The sequence below is a fragment of the Neopelma chrysocephalum genome, unplaced genomic scaffold, assembly GCF_003984885.1.
Source record: "Neopelma chrysocephalum unplaced genomic scaffold, ASM398488v2 Primary Assembly neopelma1_377, whole genome shotgun sequence".
In the NCBI taxonomy this organism is placed as follows: Eukaryota; Metazoa; Chordata; class Aves; order Passeriformes; family Pipridae; genus Neopelma; species Neopelma chrysocephalum.
This window is the reverse complement of record NW_020898041.1, coordinates 42,068-61,940: the sequence shown is the minus strand read 5'-3', so window position 1 is coordinate 61,940 and position 19,873 is coordinate 42,068. Positions and strand designations below refer to the sequence as shown.

At 42.9% G+C, this 19,873-nt stretch overlaps 1 protein-coding gene across 1 annotated transcript in view; it reads right to left on the bottom strand.

Moving 5' to 3' along the window:
* Nucleotides 1-18,684, bottom strand: part of LOC113979042 (myosin-1B-like) — a 33,174-nt gene extending 14,490 nt beyond the window's left edge. Inside the window, exons 1-21 of the mRNA XM_027706478.1 lie at nucleotides 18,468-18,684; nucleotides 18,227-18,370; nucleotides 17,979-18,135; nucleotides 17,409-17,436; nucleotides 17,213-17,324; nucleotides 14,328-14,420; nucleotides 14,168-14,231; nucleotides 13,980-14,078; nucleotides 13,781-13,884; nucleotides 13,458-13,596; nucleotides 12,956-13,074; nucleotides 12,706-12,855; nucleotides 12,457-12,627; nucleotides 11,821-12,130; nucleotides 10,388-10,464; nucleotides 9,753-9,840; nucleotides 7,655-7,772; nucleotides 6,135-6,258; nucleotides 4,421-4,557; nucleotides 2,899-3,154; nucleotides 401-643 (exon numbers count right to left, since the gene is read on the bottom strand). Of these exons, the coding sequence (XP_027562279.1) occupies nucleotides 401-643; nucleotides 2,899-3,154; nucleotides 4,421-4,557; nucleotides 6,135-6,258; nucleotides 7,655-7,772; nucleotides 9,753-9,840; nucleotides 10,388-10,464; nucleotides 11,821-12,130; nucleotides 12,457-12,627; nucleotides 12,706-12,855; nucleotides 12,956-13,074; nucleotides 13,458-13,596; nucleotides 13,781-13,884; nucleotides 13,980-14,078; nucleotides 14,168-14,231; nucleotides 14,328-14,420; nucleotides 17,213-17,324; nucleotides 17,409-17,436; nucleotides 17,979-18,135; nucleotides 18,227-18,370; nucleotides 18,468-18,671 (2,937 nt within the window). The 5' untranslated portion in view covers nucleotides 18,672-18,684. The remainder of the gene's footprint in view (nucleotides 1-400; nucleotides 644-2,898; nucleotides 3,155-4,420; nucleotides 4,558-6,134; nucleotides 6,259-7,654; nucleotides 7,773-9,752; nucleotides 9,841-10,387; nucleotides 10,465-11,820; nucleotides 12,131-12,456; nucleotides 12,628-12,705; nucleotides 12,856-12,955; nucleotides 13,075-13,457; nucleotides 13,597-13,780; nucleotides 13,885-13,979; nucleotides 14,079-14,167; nucleotides 14,232-14,327; nucleotides 14,421-17,212; nucleotides 17,325-17,408; nucleotides 17,437-17,978; nucleotides 18,136-18,226; nucleotides 18,371-18,467) is intronic.
* Between the last annotated feature and the right edge of the window lie 1,189 nt (nucleotides 18,685-19,873).

Sequence of the window (19,873 nt, the reverse complement as noted above, 5' to 3'; positions counted from 1 at the left end):
ATCTGCAAAATCAGTTCTCATGCATGTGAGAAAGAACCAGCATAGCTGTTCTATGCTGAGTTGCTCACAAACATCTAGCCCTCCATTATCCACAGGAGACACAAATGTACTGATTCCTTAAGACTGCAAATAGGCAAATATGAAAATTCTCTATAAAGCACCATAACAACCTCTTAACTCTTTTTGATCTGTCACAGAAAATACATCGTTCCTAAGAAAAAATTAAAATTTTAACAGAAAAAATTCTGCCAGCTGATTAAGTGAGACTACCTCTCACCCATGCCTTGGGCACATCTCACTTCTGTTCAGAACACTTAAGAATGACTGCAACTTTCCACAAAACTGACAACTGTCTGTGAAAACTGTCTGGGGAAGAATAATTCCCCAATTTCTCTGTCACCTTGTTCTCTGTTGCATGCTTCTCCTTTTCCACTTTGGCCAGAGTCATTTCAAGATCATCAATATCTTTCTTCAGCTCAGAGCACTCATCTTCAAGTTTCCTCTTCTTTGCTGTCAGTTCAGCATTTGTCTCCTCTTCATCTTCCAATCTTTCATTCAGTTCTTTAATTTTAGCTTCCAGCTGGATTTTACTTTTAATGAGTCCTTCACATCTCTCTTCAGCATCAGCTAGATTTTCACTCTCCTGTCAGAACATATTGAATGCTCATTATATTTATCATAACAATGACAAAAGGAAACAAGTTCAAGTGCCATATCCACAAAATTGATTGCACAAGTCAGGGCAGTAATGCCTGTGATTCAATCATGAGGAAATGATCCTGTTCAGCCATGGCTAGGAAAGTGGACTCTAATCCCATGGTAGAGACACTTCCTTTTAGCTGGTCAGATGGTTTGACTACAATACCATACAATAGACTCACAGGGTTCAGTCGTAACAATGAGCTTGCAAGGAATCAGTGAGATAAATAGGTGGGCAGAAAACTGGAATACTACCATCATGGAAGCATGGTCTTAGATGTGGATTTGTATAACATACAGCATTCAAAGTCAACTTTCATAGAACAGTAGATGAGTCTGTCTTTAATAAGCTCCTTTAGTGATATAAATCAGACTGTCTTTCCCCAGTTTATTCACATGAGCCTAATCTGGTTGCCATCATTCTTTAATCTCTCAGCCAAGATAGGGTCAAGCTCGACCTAGATTGTAGCCTGCAACTTTCACTATAGCTAACATTTTGTGACACATGATTAACAGATAAAATTTTGTCTAAATTAATGCTACTTTGATGTATTCTAGGCAGAATACCAGAACAGGTATCTGCTGTCTCCTAGGACAACAGAGGGCACCTGCAGCAAGGTCCCAGATGATATCAAGTTGTGTGGGAGTGTTGACCTGCTGGAGGGCAGGAAGGCTCTGCAGAGGGATCTTGGCAGGCTGGATCGAGGGGCCAAGGCGTGAGCTTCAACAAGGCCGAGTGCCCGGTCCTGTTGTTGGGTCACAACAACCCCAAGGAGTGCTCCAGGCTAGGGGCAGAGGGGCTGGAAAGCTGGAAAAGGACCTGAGGGTGTTAGTGACAGGAGCTTAACATGAGCCCAGGTGTGCCCAGATGGGTATGAAGGTCAGGAGCATCTGGCTTGTGTCAGCAATAGTGTGGCCAACAGGACCAGGGCAGTGACTGACCCCTGTGCTGGCACTGCTGAGGCACCTCAGATCCTGGGGTCAGTTTTGGGCCCCTCACGACAAGAAAGGCATTGAGGGGCTGGAGGGTGTCCAGAGAAGGGAACGGAGCTAGGAAAGGGTCTGGAGCACCAGGAGCAGCTGAGGGAGCTGGGTGGGCTCAGCCTGGAGAAAAGGAGGCTCAGGGGGGACCTTCTTGCTCTCTCCAGCTCCCTGACAGGAGGGGGGAGCCAGGGAGGGTTGGGCTCTGCTCCTAAGTGACAGGAGAAGAGGAAACAAGCCTCAAGTTGCACCAGGGAAGGTTCAGACTGGATCTTAGGAAGAATTTCTTCAATGAAAGGGTGATCAGGCATTGGGACAGACTGCCCAGGGAAGTGGTGGAATCACCATTTCTGGAGGTGTTCAAAACTCATGTGGATGTGACACTTAGGGACATGGTTTAGGGTTGAACATGGCAATGCTGGACTTACTATTGATGGACTTACTATTTGATGATCTTACAGGTCTTTTCCAACCTCAACAATTCTATGAATTAAGGTGTTAAATTGAAGTCCCAAATGCTTGTAAACTGAGTGGGTTTGGGAGAACAGAGCATTAAGTACCAGGAAAGGTACAAAGAAACTCAGAAAACGCAGTGAGGTTAAGTTCTGAAGAAGGATTCAGATAATGAATCTGATGTTTAGCAGATACAGGTAAAAGCTTTGACGTGTGAAACAGTACAGGACTCTTGCTGAAACTCAACTGATTCAAAAGCACATGGCAACAAGTGACAGGTCCACTTGCACCAGACTGCCTTTGGCCTTGTTATTACCTATTAGAACCTGACATGTGCAATTTCAGTCTCTGTTAAGGAGTATTCCAGAGAAAAGCAGTTTCCACAGATTCAGTCCTGCCTCTGACAGAAAAGCACCCCTGTCCTGGCTCCATACTTAATGATCAGCAGATGTGGAAACACCATATATTTAGTCCAGAATCAGACACTACTGTGAGGATCACATTGTATATACTGTGGGACGTCTGATTCTTCCACTGGTGATTGCTTAATGGTGAAGTGGGTTTATCTGGGAGTCCAGTTGGAACTTCCTGTATTCCTACTGGTGTTAATTTGTGTGCTTTGTACTCACTTTGCTTAGATGTAAGTGAAAAGCCCAGATACAAAGCAGTGTTCCTTTTACATGCCTGTTTATGAAGGACAATGGAAAAGGGAAGAGCAGCAGAGTAAGAGGAAATGGGGTCAATCTGAAAATGGAAGTTACTCACAGACTGGACCTGAAGCTGCAGATCATTTTTCTCTTGCAACAGGGTCACCATTTTTTCCTCCAGTTCTTTCCTTTTTGCCTCAGACTTTGCAAGCTCCTCCTTGGTTTTCTCAAACTCCTCCTTCATGTTGGCCATCTCCTTCTCAGACTCTGCACTCTTCAGCAAGGGCTTGATCTTGAAGTACAGCTTCATCCAGGGCCAGTGTTTGACATTCATGAAGGCACGAATGTTGTACTGAATGATATAAATGGATTCTCTGAAAACACACGAAAACAGTTTATGAGAGTGTGCGACTTAAGCTGGAAACATACTCTCATTATTTGTCACACAGCATCAGCATTTACCCCAAAGAACTTTTGCATAAGACTTTTCTTCATCACCTCCCTTGCTTTTATTAAAGAGTCATTTCTAGGCCCTTATTGCACAATGGCTGGTTTGGTAACTTGAATGACAACTACGTCACGATACATGAGGGAGAAATACTCCAAAACAGACAGACTTCTCTGGCATATTGGCTGGCAATCTCTGAGACTTTCCTCAGTCTCAAGGAAAATGCAAGTGCTCAGGTATATACCAGAGTGAAAACTGAATCCTTGAAGTATTCCTGCTGAGATTACAAATCTAGCAGTTTCTGTCAATTGTGGAAACAGCAGCTTGATGCTTTTGGGGTCACTCAAAATAGCAAATGTCATATTAGAAATTATTAACAGAAACTGAAAAAAAGAAAGAAACTTTTTAATGGTATTGAATGCAAAAAGATGTTGATGCTCAAAGTTCAAAGGGAGATTAGACAAATCCTTGCAGAGAAATTCAGCAAGAGTTATTGAATTCTTAGAAACTATGTGTGGCTCAAGAAACATCTGAGCTAAATATATGCTGCACAGTATTACAAATAAAAGCAGCTGGTTGGCAGAGCATCCTGTACATTTATGCAAGCCTTGCTCCCCCTAAAGCTTTCACTTGTCAACAACATTTGAGAAAGTTTGCTTGGCTTGCCTAGTGCTGTCACTCCTACACTCTAAATTTTGCATGTGGAATAGCTGAAAGTATGGAGTTGAAAGTACGGAGTACCTTCTCTGTACAAGGTAGAATTGTTCATCTTAGATGATGGAGCCAGGAAAGGAAATTAAAGGAAAGCAGAGAGTGGTTGTATGTCATTCCTTACGAAACCAATGTGATCCAGTGAAATGATGAGACATGTTCAAATCAGACAAACCTTAGCCCTTGTTCAGTTGTCTGTCTCTGTCACTGGGTTCTTTGAAGGTTGAAAACAGTAAGTGCATTTCTGGAGAAAAGGTTTCTTGTTAAATACTACGTATCACGGTCCAGCTGCATGATCCAATTGCTAAACAGCCACTGCCAGAATTTGTGAGGCTGTTGTGAGGAAGCTGTTAGTTTATACTTTCTTTGTTCCCACTTTATAAGGTTCTTCTACAATGACAGTTTTTTGTCTGAAACCATACACTGCATTGATGGACCCTTGGTCTGACACAGTATGATCGTTAGTGTTTTCTTATATTACCTTCTTGCATTCATCTTTTTAAATTCGATTCTCATGAGGTACCCTCTGCACATCGCTTGTGTGTGAGTGATGAGGCTCACGAGCTTCTCATCTCTCATCTCTTCTAGGAGTCCCAGAAGACCTGCCTTGAAAAACACCTATAACATAAAAGAGAGTCAAATAGTTTGAGGCTTAGGCAGATACGTGGCTATTGACAGCCGATGCAGGCTAGTACAAGTCAGTTTTGCATAAGTAAAGGTTTAACAGCTGGAGAAATTTTGTGTCAGTATTCAAATCCTCAGTGTTCCTGTGATTCATGACAAGTCGCTCTGTATGATCTAATCACATTATTGCAGTGTTGTTTAGTGCCTCCTCCAGCGTAGGTCATGAAGATCTAGCTCATCAATAGTTATTAAATTAAAGAGTCAACTTTCAACTGTCTCTGTCTCTTTGCTGTACTCTACCCTTCTCTGTCAGGCTCAAGATTTAGTCTGTAACTTCCTTAGAACTGGCTTGAGAAGCATACATGGTGATGCCATCTAGAGGGATCTGGACAAGCTCAAGCAGTGGCCTATGGGAATTTCATGCAGTCTAACAAGACTACCTGCTGGTGCTGCACTGGGGTTGGAGCAACCTCCGGGATCAATCCAGGCTGGAGGATGAACAGATGGAGCCCAGCCCTGGGAGAAGGACTTGGGGGTACTGGTGGGAGAGAGGCTGGACATGGCCCAGCCCAGAAACCCTCCATGCCCTGGGCTGATCCCACAGCATGGGCAGCAGGGGAGGGGGGGATTCTGCCCCTCTGGTCCCTCAGGTGAGACCCCCCTGCAGAGCTGCTCCAGCCCTGGGGAACAGCACAAGAAGGACATCGACCTTTGGAGAGAGGCCAGAGGAGACACTGAGATGATCAGAGGGGTGGAACACCTCTGCTTTGAGGAAAGGCTCAGAGAATTGGGTAACCTAATCGTGGCCTTCCAGGACCTGAAAGGAGCCTACAAAAATGATAGAGAAGGACTTTTCACAAGGGCCTGGAGTGACAGGACAAGGGGGGAATGGCTTCAAACTGAAAAAGAGTAGCTTTAGATTAGATATTAGGAAGAAATTCTTTCCTCTGAGCATGGTGAAACACTGACACAGGTTTCCAAGGGAAGCTGTGGCTGCCCCTTCCCTGGAAGTGTCCAAGGCCAGGTTGGACAGGGCTTGGTGCAACCTGGTCTAGTGGAAGGTGTCCCTGCCCATGGCAGAGGGGATGGAACCAGGTGACCTTTAAGGTCCCTTCCAACCCAAACCATTCTATGATTCTGTGTGTGTTTAGTAGAGGAGGTGGTTGGGTTTGTGTCCAGAGATAGCACTGCCTTGGTTGTGCTGACCAGAGAATCAGTATCTCACCTAACACTGCTTTGGATATGGAAGATAGACTTTGTGTGTCTAAATCCCCTGAAAAATAGGACTGTCCAAACTTGTCTGAGCCTGTCTAACATGCACTGATATAAATGTGTTCAACTGGCAGGGGAAAATCTAGTTGCAGCCATGCTGGATCATTCTGGTAGTGTGGTTCCCAGGGCTGGCATTACTGCCTCTCACACAGGAACCAGACAAGTTTTCTGTACTCCTTCTTGCTAGTGGTGTACTTCGTTTATAATCATCATGAAGGTTGGTTTTGTATTCAATAAATACTTTCAACAAACAAAATATTTTGCCATTAATTATACTTACTCTTCCACAAGGGCTTTACCTTGGTGTGGCCAAATTTATATTGGTTGTGGTCAACATCAATGGAGGAAAGAAGCTTTTCTGAAGCCTTTTTGCTGTCAATGAATTGGCCTTCTGGAATGGCTGAGGCATTAAGGATCTTGTACCTATAATGAGAAAGGTTGCAAGAACTGGTTGCAAACAGGGTGAGGAAAATAGGATCCCTTGTATAGCATGAAATATATGGAAACGAGCTATCTCAAAGCATCTGAATATGTCATCTGAAATCTAGACCGTGTTTGCTGGCTAAACAGAACGTGATGAAAAGGGGGCACCTCTACAGAGGAATCTGTTGGGTGTGTATGCTGTTACATACAAAATTAAGGCACATACTTAAGAGTGTCTGCAGATCCAATTAGGAAGAAATTAGTGAGAACTTGTCAGCCTCTTCTCAACTTGTTTTATTGATCAGAGGAATGCTACTCAAAGAGTTGAAGATGAAATAAAATTACTGACAAAAATGAGCTATATTGCAAAGAGAATGCAGATCTTGCACATCTCACAGCCTCTACAAGTTGTACCAATGAATCCTTGAGTGGACTGAAAATGACACAGTATTGTTTTCTAAATGCTAACAGCAGTCTTAGCATTTTGCAAGGTAACTTAATGATTAAGGTAATCCTTTGTCATAGACAGGACCACTTAATCCTTCTAAAGGGGTTTCTCAGATACATCAATATGGATTTGTGACTGTACGTGGGAGCACTTCTTATTCTCAAGTCTACCTTGAAAAAATTACGTAAAATCACGACAAGGATAATAGTGCGGTGAGTTTATTCTCCATTTTAGGCTTCCATTGTCATTCCTAAAGTACTTTGTCATTCTGGACCACGGCCATTATGGATGGATTCCTTCATCTATCACATCAAATTGAGATTTGACAGTTGAGACCAGCTAATCCCTTACTAAACATCAGGGTGAGGGCATTTTCAGAGAGATCTTGGGTCCTTTTCACACCAGTGCAGCATAGAAGACTCTACTGTTACATTTAATTATAACAGCAGTCAGTTCTGATTTAGCACTTTATAGCAACTGAGCCCACACGAACCTGTGTAGTTGTCTCCATTTCAAAGACAAGGAAAACAAGGCGCAGGATGCAGGCCAGGGACACAGCACCGGCAAAGCCTCGGGTTTGTGAATGCTCAGTCAGTGGGGTGAGAGGAGGCTGCACTGACATGTATTGATGTTGTATCTGCACTCTGTGAGACTTCAAAGAGCAGTCTATAATGGCACTTTATTCTTTACACTGCAACTGTTTTGCATCTCTTTGAATCATCTGGCATTGCCTGCAGTTTAGAAATTCTACTGGTTCTGACGTATCAAGAAATCTCTAGTCTGGTCAGAGAGGGAAACGCTGGAGTGACCTCTGACAGTATTAACAACTTGGTTCCCTCCAATGCCACTGATCTAGTCTGATTCAGAGGGTGTCTCTCCCATCATGTCACCTGAGCTGTGTGTTTACTCAGGCCTTATCTTAACAGGCAGCAATAACTGAAGACCTACCGTTGCTTAAAGTCCGCATAAAGGATTCTGCTTGGAAAACCCTTCCTGCAAATTCGGATGCCTTCTAGAACCCCATTGCACCGCAGCTGATGCATCACCAGATAATGGTCCATTTCACCTTAAACAAAATATATCCATCATAATTCCCTTTTGCTTCCAAAGAATCTTCATATGTATTAGCATTCCAGAATGACCTTCCTTTTTTTTTTTTAATAAAATTCAAGCAGCTCTTGGTTAAAGATGCAGGAAGTGCAGAAAGAACATGCCTTCAATTCATATAAGTTGCGGAGAGTTGCTTCACTGAGCTTTACTAAGAATGTGAGGGCTACCAGTGCTTGTGTAAAAGTGTAAGGCCACATTTTTTTAAAAATGGTACGACAGTGCTTTAGGAGAGCAGCTGAAAAATCTTCAACAGCATCAGCCTTCTCACTGGATGTAGGCAAAGATGGCACTGTGTAGTGTAGTGCCCTCCAGACAATTGGCTCTTCATGTTCTTTAAGATTGTACAGCTAGATTCCCACACAGGAGTGGAGAAACAGGTTACTTAAAGCTCTTAGTCCTTCCGTGGACTTTAAAAATGGAATAAAGTTCCTCCTGCTAAAAGATCTATTGAATGTAATAATCAAGTGTATTACAAAGTACAACTGGCAGAATAAACTCTCAGAATCACTTTGTTATATAGCAATTCCCACCAGCTTCATTATTACAGAATGGTCCATACATTTAACTTTATCTTTTCTGTGTAATCAATAAAGTTTTACCCAAAGAAGCTGTTAGAGAAGTCAATCATAAGCAGACTAAAAACAGCTAAAAATCAGATGTCCAGTTTTCTTTCTTTCATGTCACCATCCCTAATTTGAATCAGACAGTACTACCTTTTCTTTTAAAAGGCCAAAGTCAAGATTCCCTTTGAGCCACATCTGTCAAAACAACCAACCCAACATTAAAATGACAGCCATATCTGGCACCATCATCCATTCAAATATGCTTTTCTATTGTAGTTGGTTTCCTTAATTCCCTCCTTGCACCTTCTTGCCTGTCAAGACCCCAGTGGGATTCCTCTTTCTTCACTTTTGGATATGAAGTGTGGACATTTCCATTAAGGGCTCATTTGTAGTCAGTGGAGTGAAACAGTTTCTTCTAGAATGTGATTCATCTCATCCTAAGATAGACGTATATAAGCGGCCAGATGAGTCATACCTTAAAATGCCAATTTAAAAGGCCAGCTTCTCTCCACTGAGTTTGTATGAATATCTAGTTTGTATGAATATCTGAAATGTGAATGTTACACATGTGTGTTGCTTAAACCTGCTTGTGGTGTTCAGGGTTACAAAGAGAGACATAAACAAGAAAGGTAGATATTCTCAAATTCACTTTTTGTTTCCTGAGCAGATGCTAAGCTCCTGTTTCGAGCTACTCCTGTTGCATCCACTACATTCTAACAGTGTCTACCTTATCATTCTACCACTATCAGGTCTCATAATGGTTAGACTCCTATAACCCACCCTGGCAAACTCTTTGCAAGTACCTCAATTTATTGACCACATGACAATACTCCCAAACTTGACAGTTCTCAGAAACTAAATTCTTTGTGAGTTAAAAAAAAAAAGTAACTTTATATCAAAATGCTTTCCAAGTGCTAGCAGCACACAGCAGCTTGTACATGGAATTCTACAAATGACATATGATTTCTTTGACAGTTCTCCAGTTCAGTGAATCAGATCCTAACACTGGATAATTAGGAACTGTTAAGTGGTCTTGGGCTGAACCCAACAGTTCTGAATGATACAGTGGTCCCTTAAACTAGGCATTTGTTAGGGATTTTCTAACGCTGTTCCCCACAATAGACAATTTTATCAGTTGTAATCAAGCCCATCTTTATCACCTTCAGTTCTGTACTAATAAAGATGGGTAAGTGTTGTGGACCAAAATTTTACAGTCACAGTAGACAACACAAGAAAGTTCCATTGGTTACTGTCCCGCAGGCCAACCCCCACAAGGACTTCACATGCAAAGGAAGCTGTTCAGAAGTTGGTTTGGAAGCTAAGCAGGCTATTTCCCATCAGTGCCACATTTCAGAGTATAATGATGGACTTACCAGGTGTCTTGGTCTCATTAGGAATCAGGCAACGCACAAAGTGAGGATGGGTGCTTCTCAGGTTAGTCATCAACTTGTTTAGATTTTCCTGTGATAGAACAAAACAAGGGTTTCAGCTTCAAGCTACAGAGCTTTTGCATTCTTATTCAAATGTTAAGGAGTTATAGAATCACAGAATGGTTTGGATTAGAAGGGGCTTTTGAAGGTCATCAAGACCAACATCACTGTCCTAGGCAGGGACATTGTCCACTATCCCAGGTTGCTCCAAGCCCCGTCCAACCTGGCCTTGGACACTTCCAGGGATGGGGCAGCCACAGCTTCTCTGGGCAACCTGTGCCTGTGCCTTACCACCCTGATAGTAAAAAAAAAATCTTCCTTCTATCCAATTTAAACCTACCCTTCCAGTTTAAAATCATTGCCTTTTGTCCTGTCACTACAGCCCCTGGTAAAAAAAGTCTTTCTCTGTCATTCTGATAAGCTCCATTATATGTTGAAAATTCAGAATAAAGTGTCCCTGGAATCTTCTCTTCCCCAGTCTGAGCAACTCCAACTCTCAGCTTTCTTTATAGGACAGATGTTCTAGCCCTCAGATCATTTTGTGGAATCATGGCTCATATAAAAGAAAATTCACATACTCTGAACACAGCAGACACTGTCTGGAAAGAACCTCCTTTCTTCTTAGCACCTTTCTTGCCACCACCAGCACTATCACCTTGGAAGAAGTAGATGGGAGGTGAACAGTTAGAATAAGCAGTAGGTTTTGTAGGCCTCACCTTCCTGTCTTTGGCCATAGGCCAATAAAATACTCTAATTTTAAATACTGAAACAGTGCTACGTGAGAGTTTAGCGAACCAGTGCAAGCTAGTTGTTGATCAGTGTATTAGATCTCAATGTAAGATTTATGTTGCACCACAGTATATATGGCTTTGATGGTATGGAACAGTGTGGCCTGACATAAGTTTTCTAACAGTGTACTCTGTGCTACTAGTCACATTGCTTTTACTATTACCCATAGCCCCATTTTTAAATTTTTTTTTGATTAGGTGAAAGACCACAAGAATGTGACTCAGCAGTGGACATTCATTTATTAGCGCAGTGAAGTCTTCTGTAGAAAAATCTGCTAATCCAATGTTCCAGGTGAAGAATACAGTTCTATTCTGAGTTATGGCAGACCTGAGATGGGAAGCAAATTATAGTCTTAGGAATTCAAGTCCAAGCATCTCACTGTCTTTCCATATTTGCTACACCCTTGAAGCCAATTAAATTGAGACTTAATGGAATCTTTCTGCTCTGAATTTCACACCTTACCAAAATTTTATCTGTACAATCTATGTTGTTGTCTTCCTGATACTGATGGTACCTGCAAGGTTCAGAGATGACTCGTCCCCAGTATCCCCTAGGGGCTTGCTCAGGCACACTGTATGTCAGCCAAGCTGTCCCCAGGGAAGCCTCCATGCACTGTTGTCTTGAGTTTCAAACCCTGCTGTACCTGTGACTTTTTGCTCAGCATCCAGGCTGCCAGAATATTGGGGTTTTTTTGTAGAAATCTGGGTGGCCATTTTTGGTAATGCTTACTGACTGTCCAACTTGATAGTCTTATAAAACAAAAAAAAGGCAAGAGATTGGACTGCTTTCTTATGCCCATAGAGAACTTCTAAATTATATTCCCTGTCTCTCGTTTTCCCTTGCAAAACCAGGACTGCTCAGCTGGATATGATCTCCTTTTAGTTCCATGGTCTCCTTTTAGTTCTTCCAGCTCACCTCAAGAAACAAAACTCTGTCTCGAAAGACTATAAAGTGCTTGCACTCTGCACATGTATTTGGCACCTGTCTAGTGGCCGGGTAAACACGATGTGATTCACAACGCAGTCAGGAAACATACACCTCCTGTCACTTGGGGTCGGACTTGCTACACTTTACTTCTCTGCAGCACAGCTGGTGTCTTAGTGTTGGCATATTTGGATAGACACCAGAACAAGGTCACATTAGGGGATGGTAGCCTATGGTATATCAAGAGAGGAGACTTTAGCTGATTCTTGCCTTATTGGTCATCACTGAAAAATCTTACCTGTTTCTGCACCAGCATAATTAGAAAAAAGGAAGGATAGCAGCTTCAAGGATGATTTCTGATACAGCCCCACGACAGTTTCATTCAGAGGGTCCTTGTTCTTGTCAAGCCACCCAGTGATGTTGTAGTCCACTGTGCCAGCGTAGTGCACCAGGGAGAAGTGGGCCTCAGCCTTGCCTTTGGCAGGTTTGGGCTTCTGGAAGTTGTTGGACTTGCCCAGGTGCTGGTCATAGAGCTTGTTCTTGAAAGAGGTGTCAGTTGCCTTGGGGAACATGCACTCCTCTTCCAGGATGGAGAAGATGCCCATGGGCTGGGAGAAACATGAATACATGAAGCAAATAAGGGTTGGGGAGAGGAGCCATTATTGCAAGGAGTAAGTGTTGAGGTTCACAGTCATTAAAGGCTCCAAATTAACATTGTGTAGCCCCTCTCCCTTCCAACCCAGCAATGCTCTTCAGGAAATCATTGTTTGTGCAGAGGCAGCCCGTTACTCCAAAAGCTTTGGTTTTATAAGCTGCCTCTTCTGATGTGAGAGGGTAGTTCAATAGTAATTTGTCAGTTGATCAAGAATTACTGGACTAAAATAAATGATCATAAAAGAAATGTGCTCTCCTACCATGAAAATATTACTTCTACCTTCTCGATGAGCTCAATGCAGGCAGCCAGGTCCATCCCAAAGTCGATGAACTCCCACTCAATTCCCTCCTTCTTGTACTCCTCCTGCTCCAACACGAACATGTGGTGATTGAAGAACTGTTGCAGTTTCTCATTGGTGAAGTTGATGCACAGCTGCTCCAGGCTGTTGAACTGCAAATTCAAAATATAAAAAAATGCCAGTTAGTTTCAAGCAGTCCTCAATAGGCAAATGTACCTAGGGTAACTCACATCAAAAATTTCAAAGCCAGCAATGTCCAGGACACCAATGAAATGCTGTCTGGGCTGCTTCGTATCCAGCTGTTGGTTAATGCGAACAACCATCCACAGGAACATCTTCTCATAGACTGATTTAGCCAATGCACCCACTGAGTTGTACACCTGTAAGAAGCGCAGCCATGGCAGTTACAAATGTTGAGTTAGCTTTAAAGTTGAAAGAACTGTGTGAAGAAATTGAAAAACCGATCAGGTGTTTATGTACCTGTTGGACATTTTGCCCTTTCGTTACATATTCATTCCCGACTTTCACCCTGGGATAGCATAAAGCCTTGAGCAAATCAGCAGAATTCAGACCCATCAGGTAGGCAGCTTTGTCAGCCACTAGGATTAGAGACAGCAAATGTGTTCAAAAGAGACAAAGAAAGGTGTCGTGGTCTGCTGGGATGTTTCTGTCACAAGAAGTCTACTTTTGGCACTACTCAAATGCACCTATTGTCAAGAGAAGCTCCTCCAGTCCAATGGAGAATATTCTCCCTGCAGTGTATCAGCTGCAGCTCACTCCTGTTCCATGCCTGGAGGCCTGCAGCAATGCTTAAGCTTTATGTCTCTCTGTTTCCTTGTAGAGCATAAATTAAATCACTGACTTTGTGGAACTTGCAATAGACCCAAAAAAACCTAGTTTCTGGAAGGGAAAATATCTTTAAAAGTCTTGGGCACTTTATGGGACTGTGTTACTAGCTCTCTCCTGGAGCAGGTCACAGTACCTTCTGTACTATCTGGCTCCGCCTGCTCCTCCCGCTGCTTCTGCTTGAATTTCATGTTCCCATAGTGCATGACGGCCCCTGTCAGCTTGTACATCCCCACCTTCTCATCGGGGCTGAAGCCCAGGATGTCTGCGGCGCTCTGCAGAGGCAATGGGCAAATTGGGAAAGCACAAAGGCTGACACACAGGTGGGGTTTCTCTCCCTGCCCACACCGAGCGTCCAGCACCATCCCAGTCCCACAGCACTGGGATGTAGGCACTGGGCCCCAGCTGGCCAGGCCTCCCTGGCTGCTGGACTGGTGGAAGGTGCTCGGCTGAACTCACATCTGTTGCCAGCAGCTCCTCACTGTCGTCAATACTGGCAACTGTGACTTCTCCTTGGCTCACGTAGGGGAAGTCATAGGGGTTGGTGGAGATAAGGAGGAGATCTGCAGGTATATGGGCACCTTTAGTGGTAGTGGGGCAGGTCACAGTAGAAAGAGAAAGCACTCACTGAGCCAAGTCCAGCACTGCTAGCACTCACCAATGAGCTCTGGCTTCTTGTTGGACATTATCTGGTAAAAAATATGGTAGCTCCTTTCACTGGCCAGCTGAAAAGTCACTCTGGATTTCTCCAGGAGATCTAACCAAAAGAGAGGTGCCATTAGTCTCCTGATAAATTTGAGATTGTAAGTGCACAAGTTCTGCTTGCACTGACTTGCTCCAACTCACAGGTTTCAATATCCGCAGAGGCCAGCTTGCCAGTTGCTCCAAAGTGAATCCGGATGAATTTTCCCTATGAAGCAGTGCAGATCAACCCATTGGTTATGACAATCAATGAATGAGACTTGTATTAAATATCTGTATTCCAACAAATCTGAAATGAACTCACAAAGCGTGAGGAGTTGTCATTCCTTACAGTCTTGGCATTGCCAAAAGCCTCCAACAGTGGGTTGGCCTGGATGATCTGATCCTCCAGAGTTCCCTAGTTACAGGACAAAATGCTTCTTACCAACTTTACTACTGGTTAATAACGAATATTGCAAAAGAGATATTACAAACAGATATTTTTACACATCACATGTGATTTTAACCTAAAAATTAGCAGTTTTTAAGCACTCATCAGCCAACACTCATGGATATTGCCATTGGTTTCAAAGCGAAGACTGCTGAAAGAAAGATCTGTGTTTTATTTGCTTCTTGTACCTGATACCACGTTGGATATCACATACAGAGTCACTTCAGTGCAGCTCAGGGAGTTTGAAATCTATACAAGATGTGTTTCCACATTTCTGTTCACAAAGGCCATGACAGCTAAAGAAAATGTAAAGATTCTGGAAATTTTATTTAAGGCTATTTGAGCCCAGGACACACAGGAAGAGGTACATCCTTTGGTAGGAAGCATCTACGAAGGAGAATGTAAAGTTTTGCAATTGCATTCAAACAACAACAGCCTTTCAGGATGCAGCAATACATCTCTCAGAATGCTTTGAAAACAGTGAGACATGGACAAAGCCTGGCACTCAAACACCAAACTTAGATAAGTAGAGAACAGGGACTCTTTGACTTTTTTTTCCTCCTGTGTTCAACATGTGAAGTTTTGATACTCTATTGTATCTCTCTTTGCTAACTGCAAAAATATGGGTGGAAAAAAAAAAGCTTCTGTGACATTATGTCTCTCCTTTTTCGTGATATACAGTCCAGGAAGCAGAGTCACTGGTGTGCTACAGGCACTAGTGCTACAGGCATTAGCGTGTCTCTAGCAAAGTCATGATTGATCCTACATAGTCACGGCATGGAAGTGTTGCCAGGGATAATTTCTGAAACATATGGGAAAAAAGAATGAGAAAAAAAAGATAAATCAGTTTTTATCCAGATGAAAGAGAAGCGGCACTGCTGCAGTTATTGCATCTTCGTGAGTGTAGTGCTCAGTGCAGCCTTGAACAAGTTGCAGTGGAGAGGGAGTGCAGTTCCCAGCACTGTCTGCAGATGGCACAGCAGGTTTAAATTAGTTTTTGTTAGTCCACCGTGAAGATGGACCTTATAGAATTAAGGCAACACAGTAGAATATGAAGCTCTGTATCTTTTTTTTTTCCGATAAAAAAATCCTAAACCCATAGAGTAATGCCCTTTCAGCTTTCTAAGTGAACTTTCTCACGGAGAAGGAGAGGGAGAGGGAGGGGAGGGAGAGAAGAGGATAGGAGGAGGAGAGGAGAGGAGAGGTGTGTGTCAGTGCAGCTGACTACACCAACATCAAACCTCTTTTTAAGTGCACAGCTGCTAACCAGGGAACTGCCATGGGAGAACTGTAAGTGGATAACAGCATGGAAGAAGACATGGCAATTCTTTACACAGGTTCATTCTGGAGTCCTGTCTACAGGCTGTGTGATGATGTGCTGGAGGCTGAGGCAGTATTCTGGGGAAATGCTGTTACATATATCCCTTATTCCTATACCCTTGCCTAGCATCTGATTTCAGCCTCTATCTGCGATAGAACGCTGGGCTACAAAGAATGATAACCTGAGTGTTTTATTTAATGTTCTTATGAAGAGGCACATACTATTGTCACCGAGATTGGAATACTAAAAAAAAATAGAGTATTCTGTGAATTAACTCAGAAGAGGGCAGAAGAGGTTGCTGTCAGTCTGAGAGCTAGGTGATATTCCTTCTATCAGACATGGTCTGCACATCTCTCAGCTGTCTCAAAGCTTTTCTGAGATCAGTCCTGGCATAGTGAGCAGCTGATGAAAGCTGAGTCCAGGAGATTCTAACATGCTGCTGATGGAAAGACTGCTTGTGATGAACTTGCCTTGGCCATAACAACCCATCAATCACAGACACCTGCCTCTGAGTGCGAAAAGAACATTCAGCCTTGGAATCTCCTTAAGTTCCACTATGCCCTTGGGTACTCAAATAATATGCTGACACGTGTCACCCCCTTTGATGCACATACCATCTCACAGGCTGTGGAGTCATACACTTGTGCCACAAGGGTTTTTGTTGCTTGCTCGGTGCAGGGGAATGAAGCCTTGCAAATGTACCAGTGGGCTCAGATTGCAGCAGCTGTGCTGCTCAGCAAAGGGACATTAGGGCATGTGCTTTCTCTCTTGCAAGGATTCTTTTTGAGGTTACTTTCTAACTGTCAGGCAAGTAGTCCCAGCTGTCCCAAATCTGTCCCTTTTCTTATGCTGCCCTTCAGGGCTGTTCCATCAACCGCAGGCAGGAAAAGTGGAAACTATCACCTGACACAATTGAAATGATTCTTAACTTCAGCACAATCACTCTGGAGTCCAGTGTTCCTGTACTTCCCTTGTCAATAGGAATGAACCAAGGTCCAGGAATGACACAACTATGTGTCAGTGGGAACTAACTGCTCTCTCTGCACCTGCAGCCACTCAGGTGCTGTGGATGTGGCTGATCTCAGAGGATGCTGATGGGTAGGTACATAGATGGACAGCACAGAGAAAGTTGCTGTCTAACATTGTCTTTCTCTCCCTGGTGAAGACTCCTGTGTGTAAATGGAGACTGGAGAGAAACTGAGGCTTCGGCCTTTCCTACGTTGACAAAATGGTCTTATAAGTAGAGTTCAGAGGGATGGAGGCTGGGTAGCAGGGGTAAGCAAGCGTAGGTATGCTTGGGCTGTGCATCCTGACTGCCTGCTAAGCTGCACACACTTTCTGGCTTTTGACAGTCCTGCAGCCCCAAAATACACATGGGTACTTTTTGCTCTGTGGGCACAGTGTGGGCAAATACTAGAAGGGGGAGCTGATGTCATACCTGCATTTTGCCGGGCTGTGGATCTTTCTTCTTCTCACCAGTAACTGCAATTGTTGCAAAGTACTGGATGACACGCTTTGTGTTCACAGTCTTCCCTGCACCAGATTCTCCGCTGTTGAAATAAAAATATTAATTATTACGGGAAATATTTTCATTTTTTCTGTCAACTCTGTCACTCATACCAAAGTATACTCACGTGATAAGGATTGACTGGTTGTGACGATCTGAAATCAAAATCACAGAAAGAGCTGTTCAAATGAGATGTGCAAGGCTTCTCTTCCTCAGATACAACTAACTCACTTCAAGGGAAAGAACTATATTGTATCTGTATTTATCACTTTGTTACATGATAAGGTAAATTCTGCATTAGTGTGCATCTGGATTTCTTTTTGTTCAGAAAAGGTGAAGCAGCTCAACATTTAACTTCAAGCAATGATTGTTTATAAGGCTTCCCACTTAATCTTTGGGTTTTTTATGTATAGACCTTGGCTTAAATATTTACTTGAAATCAAATTGTTTGCTGTGTTTCTTCTTTACCATTTCTTTATGTTCCTTACAAGGAGAGGCAGCAAAAGCCATACAGCCAGCTACTGCTTTTCCTTCATTATCTGACAGCCCAGAGGTCATGAAGATGTCACAGGCAGTCTGATCTTGAGCTGTGCTGTAGGACTATGGGACCACTGAGTAGACTCTAAGAGGCCTAAAATATCAAGTGTTCCTTGACCAAATGCATATTAGGTTTTTCCACTCTTGCCAAAAGACTCACCAGTCAGCATGAACTGATAGGCGTTGTCAGAGATGGAGAAGATGTGTGGAGGGGCCTCCTGGCGCTTCTTGCCTCGGTAGCCAGTCACCACCTCCGGGTTGTACACGGGCAGCCACTTGTAGGGGTTGACAGTGACGCAGAAGAGACCCGAGTAGGTCTGCGAGGAAGGGACACAGCACGTTGGCTTCCCCTGGGCCTGGCAGAGCAGTTCCTCCAGCTGCCCAAAGGAAGCTGCTGCTGCCACTTACGTAGATCATCCAGGCTGCGTAACGCTCTTTGAGGTTGTACAGCACAGCGGGTTCGTGGAGGTGGGTCATCATGGCCATGTCCTCGATTTTATCAAATTTGGGAGGGTTCATGGGAAAGACTTCATCATCCTTTACAGTCACAGTCTAACAAAAATAGAAGGGAACAAGAGGAGGAGAAATCTGAAACAGGGAACTGCCTCAACTGAATGATCACATATGAGTTACAGTTGGTATCACTTACCGTGTCATTACTTGTTTTAACTGTGACTTTGCCACCTTCTCTGCTCTGTATGGTACCTTTCACATACATTTGCTTATCATCCACTACAAAACAGGCTGACTTAGCATCAAATGGGCGATTCTGGGCTTCAATTCTCTCCTTCTCCGACTTCCGTAAATAGGGAGCAGCTTCTCCAAAGATTGCCATCTCTGCATCCGAGCTCATGGCTGCAGTTGCTCTGAAAGTATACAGAAAAGCATCAGAAAGTCTGTGCATTTGTAATTTATATTTATCCAGTCATGCTGAATGACTGATAGGCAGAGGAGGGCTAATCAGGCACTTAACTTCTGCCTCAGTTTTAAGTATCTGCTGAAGAAGTGCAAATAAAGAAAGTTCCTTTTGTAGACAGAGTTGTATTGTCTTTGGAGACATCCCCCTTAGATGGGATGCCTGTGTGCCCAAGTGAGGGCAGAGAGAATATCGAGCTAGAAGTCTTCAAAAGCTGGTGTGCTCTATCTTCATCTGCTACTCAGAGAGCTGCACAGCCACATCCTTCTCAAAGCCACACACACAGGGCCACTGCGATTGTTTCATTAGACATCTAAAACTTTAGATGCACGTAAGATCTGTAAGTTGCGCAGATTGGCTCTCACACGAGATTTTCAAGTGGAGATATTCCTAACACCCTTCCATTTTCTGTGTTGTAATACCACTCAGGGGAAATTCTACTGGTTTCTGTCTATACCAAGCAGGAACAAATTGTGAAGGTCAGTCATTCCCAATCTAGAAAGACAAATCTGTTTATCATATATACCAAATATAAAACATTTTTTTCAGATCTGTTGCAAAATTAGCCAATAAAGGAATATCATATATTGCAATAATAATTAGTTATAATTAGCAATAATAATATCATAGTATTAGGTAATTAACACAATATCTAGGTAAATATGTGATATGACATTTCAATTACAAAGTACCTTTTAGTTTTAACATATTATATAGACTAATATTGGTTATGAATCACTAAAAGATAAATAATGTATACCAATATGTGTCAGACATTATCATGGATTTGTCTAGTAGAAATATTTCAAAAACTGCTTTATAGTCAGTTTTATTTTACCTTTTTTTAAATACCTAGTAAAAAACTAGAAATAGCAAAAAGAGAAATAATGTGGGCAGGAACTAGCATAAACAGAAGCATAAGCAGTCTAATATACAGGCTAGAAAAAAAGTAATACAAAAATTCCAAACTCCTGCTACTTCATGTGCTGTCTGATGCACTGTGGGACTAAAGAAAAAGGACGGAATTGAACAACTCTGATGTGTTGGCATCACATTACAGTACTGAAACTGTCAACATGGAGTGGTTTTATGTGCAAGAAAATGATGAAAGGAATATGAAGGCATTTGCAATGCTACTT